At 49.5% G+C, this 9612-nt stretch overlaps 1 protein-coding gene across 1 annotated transcript in view; it reads left to right on the top strand.

The window, feature by feature from the left end:
- The window catches only part of IRAG2 (inositol 1,4,5-triphosphate receptor associated 2), a 50704-nt gene that overhangs the window by 40267 nt on the left and 825 nt on the right, over positions 1-9612 (top strand). The window contains exons 28-39 of the mRNA XM_068141969.1: positions 1436-1521; positions 1661-1733; positions 3110-3164; positions 3251-3278; positions 3831-3971; positions 4601-4735; positions 5519-5666; positions 6498-6541; positions 7442-7519; positions 7628-7692; positions 8307-8408; positions 8569-8670. Coding sequence (XP_067998070.1) covers positions 1436-1521; positions 1661-1733; positions 3110-3164; positions 3251-3278; positions 3831-3971; positions 4601-4735; positions 5519-5666; positions 6498-6541; positions 7442-7519; positions 7628-7692; positions 8307-8408; positions 8569-8670 — 1057 coding nt within the window. The remainder of the gene's footprint in view (positions 1-1435; positions 1522-1660; positions 1734-3109; positions 3165-3250; positions 3279-3830; positions 3972-4600; positions 4736-5518; positions 5667-6497; positions 6542-7441; positions 7520-7627; positions 7693-8306; positions 8409-8568; positions 8671-9612) is intronic.

Here is a 9612-nt window from a genome sequence, read left to right on the forward strand (position 1 = left end):
CATCTGAGTAAGCAGCACAGGATGTGTGCATCCCTGCTTGCAACCATTCTTTAACTTCTACCTCAGTAGAAGACTTTTGTCACTGTTTCATCTTTGATTTTGTTTCTTTAGTGCTCTCTTCCTAAAACCTAATTCAACCCCCTTGTAAAGACTATTGTCTTTTTGCTCATTTGCTTCTGCTGCTCATTTTCCTATGTTGTCTAGGTGCCTTTGGCAATGGGGCAACAATATGCAAAGCAGAGTTCCAGACAGCTGTAAAACCTGAGGAGCCTGCTGCCCTTTGTACAGCTCTGCATAGAAAGGGTTTCTAGTATTAGAGCAGACACCCTGATGCCTCTCCTCTTGTGGTTTTTGCTGATACCTGACCTCTGTTTTCTAAAGGTGCTTGGGAATCTGACAGGTCAGATTACAAAGGGCTGCTGCAGAAATCAGCAGGGACAGAAGTACCAGCAATGGTGTGACCAGCTGGAGTAGGGAGGGGTTTGTCCCCCAGGACTGTGTTCAATTGTAGGCACATTGAGACAAGGAGATTGAGGGGGTGCAAAGAAGAGCAACTAAGCTAGTGGAGGGCCCAGAAAATGAGTCTGATGAAGGCTGAGGGAGCTGGGGCTGGTTAGTTTAAGGAAGAGGAGGCTGAGGAGAGACCTTTTCTCCAGGCTGAACAGGCCTGTTTCCATAGGAGAGGTGTTCCAGCTCCCCAGTCATCTTCATGGCCCTCCTCTGGACCCTCTCCATCAGGTCCATGTCCTTCCTATGTGGGGGGCACTAGAACTGGACATAGCACTGCAGATGAGGCCTCAGTAGAGCAGAGAGGCAGAATCACCTCTCTCCATCTGCTGGCCACACTGCTTTTGATGCAGCCCAGGCTGCCATTGGTCTTCTGAACATCAAGTGCTCATAGCTGTCTCTCATCCAGCAGCACCCCCAAGTGCTTTTCTGCAGGGCTGCTCTCAATCTCATCCCCCAGCCTGGATTGGTATGTAGGATTGCCCTGAGCTGGGTGCAGGATCCTGCACTTTGCCTTGTTGAACCTCATGGGACTTTCCTCAGCACATCTCTCCAGCCTGTCAAGGTCTCTCTGGATGCCATCCCACACCACTCAGCTTGGTATAGTCTGAGAACTTGCTGAGGGTCTCTCAATCTCATTGTTGATATCCTTGATGAAGACCTTGAACAGCCTGGTCCCAGTACAGACCCCTGAGGGACACCACTTGTCACCTGTCTCCATCTGGACATCGAGTGCCCTCTGGATGTGATCATCCAACCAATTCCTTATCCACTGGGCAGTCCACCCATCCCATCCACACATTTCCAGCTCAGAAGGATGCTGTGGGGGACTGTGTCCAAGGCCCTGTGGGCCATTGGCTGGCCCACGGGGTGTTGGGGACTTACTCTATTTTATTATTACATTTGGTTTTGGAAATGTTTCTTCCAGGAGCAAATGTGCTCAAGAAGGAGGAATTCTGCTCTGTCACAGAAGAACACAAACCTGCTTTTCAAAATGCTTTAAAGCAAGACCTGGTAAGAGTCCTGCAGCCAGTGGAACACAACTGGTTTGCCTGAGCAGTGACAGAAGAAATCCTGCAGGAGGGTACAGGCCTCTTGCAGGCAGGTGGTGTGGCTCCTCCCCTGATTTACCTATTCTCTGACATGTCTGTAGGAAGTGGACCAAGAAAAGAAAGGTGCTGAAGAGCAGAGCAAGGAAGCAGCAGCTCCAGTCCCCAGCAGGAAAGGTAAGAGTTGTTTTGTCACACACTTGTGAGAGTCACTGGAGCGCAGGACTTGGCTCTCTGGGTCAAAAACTGTGTCAGTAGCTGCAGATTGATGCCTGCCCCACTCCAATTATTATGAGAGGGGTTTGGTTTGAGGAATAGTAGCTGCAAGTAGCAACCAAAATGGGTTAGTAGTGGAGAGAAGGAAAATGTGACCATGAACCAGCAATGTGCCCTTGTGGCCAGCAAGGACAAAGGCATCCTGGGGTGGATTAGGAGTGTGGTGAGTAGGTCCAGAGAGGTTCTGCTCCCTCTCTACTCTGCCCTGCTGAGGCCACATCTGCAATACTGTGTCCAGTTCTGGGCTCCTCAGTTCAAGAAGGACCTCAGGAAACTGCTTGGGAGAGTCCAGCACACCCACAAAGATGCTGAAGTCAATGGAACATCTCCCTGCTGAGGGAGCTGGGGCTCTTGAGCTTGCAGCAGAGGAGCCTGAGGGGTGACCTCATTCATGTTGATCAAGATGTGCAGGGCAGTGTGGGGAGGGTGGAGCCAGGCTCTGCTCAGAGGTGCCCAATGATAGGACAAGGGGCAATGGGTGCAAGCTGGAGCAGAGGATGTTCCAAATGACCAGAAGGAGAAACTTTTTCCCTGTGAGGGTGCCAGAGCCCTGGAGCAGGCTGCCCAGAGAGGTTGTGGAGTCTCCTTCTCTAAAGACATTCCAAACCCACCTGGATGTGTTCCTGTGTGACCTGCTCTAGGTGATGCTGTTGTGGCAGGGGGGTTGGACTGGATGATTTCTTGAGGTCCCTTCCAACCCCTAATGTTCTGTGATGTAAACCCTGCTGCTCTGATTTCAGTAGATACTGATCTGTCCAGTTCCATCCTCCTTTAGAAAAGCGGGGAAACTTCTCAGCAATTTCAGAGGATTTGGGATTGTTGAATCAGTTTTGATGTGTCTGCCCTTCCCAAATACCTCTAAAGCAGTATCCTCTGTCTTAGCAAGAGCTTGGGACAATAGGGATGAGAAAGATGTTTCTACTGAACCATGCTTAGGCATCCCCACTCTTCTGGTCACCTCCCTCTTTGCCCTTGAAGCTCGTTAAAAGCTATGCCACAGTAAGTCATTTAACATCCTAAACCTATCACTAACCATTCCTGTACTCATTGTCCAGCTGATGTCGACCAAAGAGCTGACTTTGGGGGCTTTTTACAGTGCTGGGCTCTTAGTGACACTCTAAGCCTAATAGACTCTGAAGTGCTCAGGTTTGACTGACAGGAGCTTAACACTGGCAATCTTTAGCACTGTTTTCTGTTGGAGCTTAGAAGCCTTTGAGAGCTGGTTTTGGAGGGCTGCTGCTCCACTTTTGTCTGAGAACTTTTTCCTCTCTTCTCAGGGAGCTCACACCTTGCAGGTGGTATTAAAGGAGATAAAGCAAAGCCAAATGAGCTGTAAGTGTTTTGACTTCCAGTGTTCACCTGCAGGGATGAATCTAAAGCTGCAGGATGTTACATGTTTGCTGTTTGTTATCCTACAGTGACTCCCCTAACGAGAAGGAAGTGGAGGTAAGTCTGAACTGCTTGTACCTAAGTATCTCTGACAACAGAAAGATCTCATAGGTGAGCCCCAATATCTTGTCCTGCTCTTAGGTGAGCCCTACTTAATACCTTGTCCTGTGTAGTGAGAATGCTGCTGAGTAGCTTAAGCTGCCTTTCTCTCAGCTGGCTTCTGAAATTGCTGTCCAAGCCCTATTGGAATTGTGGGGCTGTGAGATGGGAAAAGGCAGAAATCTGTAAAGCTGAACCAGAGATTTCTCACTACTGAAATGTTTCCTTGCAAGTGTGAAGGAGCACAGTGTGACCTCCTCCCAGCCAAAATGTGCCCACTTAAGACAATTCTATCAAGAGAGAGGTGGCACAGTGCCTGCTGCCAGGAGATCTCACCTGTTCTGCCTGCAGATGACTGCCCCCATATCTACTGAAGGGCAAGTGGCCCATGCTTGCTTGCTGCTCTGTATCTGTCCACGGGGCTGCAGTCCTAAATGTCATGTCCACATCTACTTCAAAAGCTCCTGCATCACTTGGATTGTTCTGAAACCTTTTCCTCTCCCACAACAGGCAGAGTTTCTGAGGTTGTCTTTAGGTTTTAAATGTGACCTGTTTACCTTGGACAAGAGAGTAAGGCTTGAAGAAAGGTCCCGAGACTTGGCTGAGGAAAACCTGAAAAAGGAGATCACAAATGCTCTGAAGATGTTAGAGGTTGGTGGTGGCCAGGGCTGCTGGGGGAGAGGGGGATGGGGTGGTAGAGGTTGGTGGTGGCCAGGGCTGCTGGGGGGAGGGGGAGGGAGGGGGGTGGTAGAGGTTGGTGGTGGCCAGGGCTGCTGGGGGGAGGGGGAGGGAGGGGGTGGTAGAGGTTGGTGGTGGCCAGGGCTGCTGGGGTGGGGGGAGGGAGGGGGTGGTAGAGGCTGGTGGTGGCCAGGGGATGGGGTGAAGTGCTGTTTAAATGGGTCTTTCTTTTTTATCATCTCCCCCCCCCCACCTTAGAATGTGTACTACATTAAAGCAAATCTGAATGAAGCTCTTAAGTGGTGCACTTGAAATCTAAAACACTTTGCCCTGGGGGTTAGTTTTCAGCCAAGTGTTTTGTGTGCCTGGGGTGGGTGGAATTTTCTGTCAAACAGCTGCTGGGCAGGACCATGTCTTCAGCTGATTTTTTGCTAGGCAAGATGAAGTCTCTGCCCACTTGAGGTCTGTATCCAGGTTACACTGATGGAGGGTGTAGGATGCTGTGACTGTTTGGGCCTGGGCACAACTCCTCAGCGTCATCAGCTGGGTTCACTCTTCTTTACTGGTGGCCCACGTGGGGTCTCTTACCATTATGCTTTTAGGCTTTAGCTTCTTTGTGTGAAGAAGATAACCAAGCACAGGAGATAATTAAGAAGCTGCAGAAGAGCTTGCAGTTCCTTAGCCAGTATGCAGCCCGAGTTGCCAGCAGAGCAGAGATGCTGGGAGCTATTAACCAGGTAACTGTTGCCATGTGAATGTTCTGTACAGAGCTAGAAGCCTCTAGATGTAAAGGGGCAGCAGCACCTGTTGGCTAGGCTTCTGATGCCAGAATTAGAGTTGGGAATCTCTTAGGGGTAATGCAGACTGACCAGGACAGCTTAGTCCTGGCTTCCTCTTCCCCCAGCACTGTGTTGCTATGAGGAATCCAGGCACTGCCAGAGCAGCTGCAGTGCACTGCCACTGTGCATAAACCACACAAGAAGATACATGGTCCTGATTGCAACCAGGAACACTCCAAACAACAATACAGGGGGAAAACTTGGCATCAGAGGGGGATATATGCAGTAGAGAGCACAAGAATGCAGTGTGCTACCAACTCTTGATGCTCTCATGGTAATTCTGTGCCTTATTAAACTAGACTTATGAACACTTCCAGAGGCCTGCTCAAATGTTGTGTAACTGTGTGTGATGCCATAGCCTGAATGCATGCCCTGGCAGTGCTTGCAAAGGCATGGTGGCAGCTGGGACTGTAGAGCAAAAAAGAGATGAGGAGGAGTTGCAAGGGTTCAGAAAACAGACTAAGACATTGTAGCAGAAGAGCAATGACTGAAGAAATGAGACCTGTGTGAGCCAGGCCTGTGGTGGGAGGCAGGCTGTAACCGCAGGAGGGTGGACAGAGGTGAGAGGATCTTGCATCACAGTGAAAGGAGAGCAGATGGTTAAGGGGCTGGGCTGGAGGGGGGAGTCAAACTAAACATGATGCATTTCCCTAACTACTGGTGTCACACCTGCTGTGTTAGGAAAGCAGAGTCAGCAAGGCTGTGGAAGTCATGATCCAGCACGTGGAGAACCTGAAGCGCATGTACGCCAAGGAACACGCCGAGCTCGAGGAGCTGAAACAGGTCCTGCTCCACAATGAGAGATCTTTCACTGCTCATGGAGATCGAGGTAACTACAGTCTGCCAGGCACACCCTTCCCTTCCTGAGGGCTTCCATGACTGCCTAAAAATAAGGGGGAGGGGGGTGTGCAAAACCAGCATTTTCCTGGCATCATCAGAAACCAATCTCCTGAAACTAGAAAGCAACCCCTGAAAGCCGTTCTGTGTGCAAACAATTGTGATTCCTGCTGCAAGAGGGAAACTGCCAGCATGCAGCAGTGTGCTGGACTTCAGAAAGTGGTAGAGATAATCTTCTTCCTTGTGAGCAGCTAACTTTGGCTACTCACTCACGCTGGAGCACTCCTGGATGCTGTTTCTAGGTAGCTGAGTTTTGACTGCTCTCTGTAGATGTTTCCTGCTCTTTTCTGAAGAAGAATTATGGACTCCCTAAGTAGAGGGGCTCTGAATTTGCCCCTCTAAGCAGAGAGTGTGGTGAGGTTTTCAGATGGTGCTGTACACTTGTGGCTTGGTCAGAGAGGCATGAAATTCTTCTGAAAAAGAGAGCATGTGGTTAAAACCAGCAGCAGCAGCCATGCAGACTGGTAAAAGCCTTACAGGAGCCTTCTGCATCAGAGTCTGTTCCTTCCTGACTGCTAAAGAGGACACTGCCTCAGTAATAGAAGAATGCATTTAGTGGTAACAATAGGAATTGGTGCTTGTAGAGGATGTGTCGTGTGAATGCCATCAAATTACCTAGTGCAATAGGAATCTTAGTCCTGCTTCTGGAGAGCACCTTGATACCCTCTTTGCTTGAACCAGTACTGCCACAAGTCAGACCTTTAGTTTCAGATGAAGCTTACTGCATTGCTGTGACCCTTTCTGATGTCTGATCTCTTCACAGATGAAGCTACAAATAAAAAGCTATCAAATCCTTTTAACTTTAAGGTAATACCCCTTGCAGACTAATACCAAATGTCAAGTGTCTAAGTGCTTTGCTTTGTCCTGTGCTGGGTGCTCTGCTACATGTGTGTCTGTGTCAGATATGGGCTGCTGTCATCAAGTGTGAGGGTACAGTTTTCCTTCACCCCTACCTCCCACCACCACCTTAGGGGAACTGCATGTGGTCCCACTTAGGAGACTGTTCACAGAACCTGACATGACCATGTTGTCAGCAGTGGTTAAGAAATGCTGGTCGTGTGTGGCACACAGAGTGCATGGGGTTGGAAAGGACCCTCCTAGGTTATCTTGTCCAACTGCCCTGCACTCAGCAGGGACACCTCCAACTAGATCAGGCCACATCAGGTCTGATTTTGAAGTTCTGCAGGGATGGGGCCTTCAACCACGTCCCTGGGCAGCCTTTTCCAGTATTTCAGCACTCTCATTGTGAAGAATATCCTCCTTATGCCTAACCTATATCTGCCCTGCTCCTGCTTCAAACCATTGCCCCTCATCCTATCACCACAAGCCCTTCTAAATAGTCCCTCCCCAGCCTTCTCATTGGGGTTACAGAAAAGGCCATGGAAAGAGGGGAAAAATAGATGGGAGCAGTTCAAGGTGCCGGTAGGAATTCCTGTAAGCACCACTGGGGCAGTTCAGACACATTGAGTTTGGGTATCTGGGTGGCAGCTGTGCAGCCAGCCTCGCCTCAGATCCTTGGGAGAGGAAAATCAAATGGTATGGAGAGGCACAGCTTTACAGAATATGGCTTGGGCTGTGCTTCTGATCTGAATCTTTAGTGTGTCACTCTTCTTCTATAGTTTGTTTAAAAATAGCAGTATTTTATGTGACCAGTGAGTAATGCAATCATTCCTTGATAAGAGTTGGTAATGCCTCTTCTTTGTACAGCCACCAGCATCCCTACGAAGAGTTAGCATTGCAGCATTGCCCAGGAGTGTGGCAAGTGCAGGCATTGGGTTGCAGCTGGTAAGTGAGGGGTCCCAGGTGGGACTTGACTCCCCCAAACTGGCTTCCTCTCCTCAAAACTGGCTCAGCTGAAGCATGGCAGTGCAGTGTGTCAAACTTCTCCTCTAGGGCCAGCTCCGTGAGCCTGATGGAGGTGAACACAGTGATAAGTTCCACAGGAGATCCAGCAGCTGGTAAAGTTACTTGGCCTTGGTTTTGTGTAGGGTTGAATTTCCAGCTCAAACTGTCTACATTCAGCAGCTTATGGGAGCATCTTGATGTGTAATAAATAACATTTGCTCACAGAATGGTTTAGGTTGGAAGGCACCTTAAAAATAATCCAGTTCCAACCCCCCTGCCATGGGCAGGGACACCTCCCACTAGCCCAGGTTGCTCAAGGCCTCATCCAGCCTGGCCTTGAACACCCCCAGGGAGGGGGCATCCACACCCTTCCTGGGCAACCTGTTCCAGGCCTCACCTGCCTCACTAGAAAGAATTTGTTCCTGGTCTCCAGTCTCAGTCTGCCCTCCTCTTCCACCTCAATTCCACATGCCTCAGGAGGTAACGGAGCCTTTGTCACTAAATGTTACAGCAAGTGTGGGGTTTGTAATTCCTTTGACTGTCTTGCATTAGAACTAGAATATGAAAACCAGGCAGCTGGCATTGAAGGCTTTGAGGGTTTATCCAAAAAAAGGTAAATTAACCTTTTCTAATTCCAGTCAACTGATTTGTTGAAGGCAGAATTTCCCACTTCAGGCTGTCTCTCTGATGGGGAAATTTAAGTCAGGTTTTGTTGACAATGTGACAGGGGGCGACTAGGAGCAAAGCAAAGTGAGAAGCGTCCCTCCCTGCAGCGCTTCATGAGCACCTACTCCTGGGCAGAGTATGAAGAGGAGCACCCTGAAACAAAGTAAGGTCACTGGCAGCCCTCTCTGAAGGGTGTGCAGGGTGGGTCGGGTTGTCTTTAATGAGCTCTCAACTGTCCACCACCTGGTCAAGGCTTTGAAGTGAAGCTCTTGTGAGCTCTGTCAGCTTGAGTGCTTGACGGACCTGTTGGTGCTTCCTTACAGAACTGAGCAGTCAGAATCACCTGCAGAGGTACAGGAAGAACCATCCAAGGAGGAAAGTGTCTCTGACAAAAGCAAGTCATCTAAATGGAACCTGGAGGAAGTGTAAGCATCCTCACATCACTGTGAGGTTAAACAGTGGTTAGGTTCCTCTTGCTCTTTGGGAGGAAGCAAAGCTGTAGCTTTGGGTTGGTTGTTACTGCCCACTTAACTAAGCCAGCTGGAAATGGGTGATCTCAAAGGCCAGGCTCACCTCACCAGGGACTCACCAGTAATCCTGAATCATGAGGTAAAGAGCAGCTTTCTGCTGGGACCTCACCTCTTGTGGTGTCTCTGGGACAAGCTGCTGTAGCTAGGCTAATAGGTGAGGTCTGGAGGCAGCAGCTTTGGCACACACTCGCACACAGGTAGCCATCCAGACTTACAGAATCACACTGAATTTGCTCTGGACTATTCCAGCCAACTTCTCCAAGCACCTCCCCTCAATGAGAGTGCTTCTCTTAGAAGCACCTTCTACAGAAGGAAGTCATCTGCTTGTGCAGAGAAAATGTCTATTCCCTATGAATAGCCCCTGGGAGGATTCCTGAGCAAGAGAGTTGTGCTAGTGTGTAACACTGAGAAGGCAGCAAGAGCAGATGTAAAATCTATTACCTGATGATAACAGATAGATGTGCCAAACAGCAGGAGAGGTCTGGGACTGGGACAGTCAGTGAGGGCAGGGCTTCCCCTAACCTCAAGGAAGGCACCAAAGCCCTAGGAAACAACAAAACCTGGGGCAAACACTTCCCCTGGTTTCTACAAGCAAGAGCTATTGACCTGCAAAGCAGCTGTTGTGAAACTCTCAAACTGTGTGGTACAGGGCTGGGCTTACTCCTTGGGTCAGTCACCCAAACAGCTCAGCAAGAACTTGCCCACTGAAGTCTGCATTCTAACCCCAGAACAAGCCACCACTGTACAATGCTCCTGCTCCAGTAGCAACCTTGTCACTCTTGCTAGTTAAGGGACTGGATGTTTGCTTGGCAAGGGGTGGGGAAGAGGGCTTGGAAG

This window comes from Melanerpes formicivorus, unplaced genomic scaffold, assembly GCF_026170545.1.
Source record: "Melanerpes formicivorus ecotype bairdi unplaced genomic scaffold, bMelFor1.0.p_v2 SCAF_8, whole genome shotgun sequence".
In the NCBI taxonomy this organism is placed as follows: domain Eukaryota; kingdom Metazoa; phylum Chordata; class Aves; order Piciformes; family Picidae; genus Melanerpes; species Melanerpes formicivorus.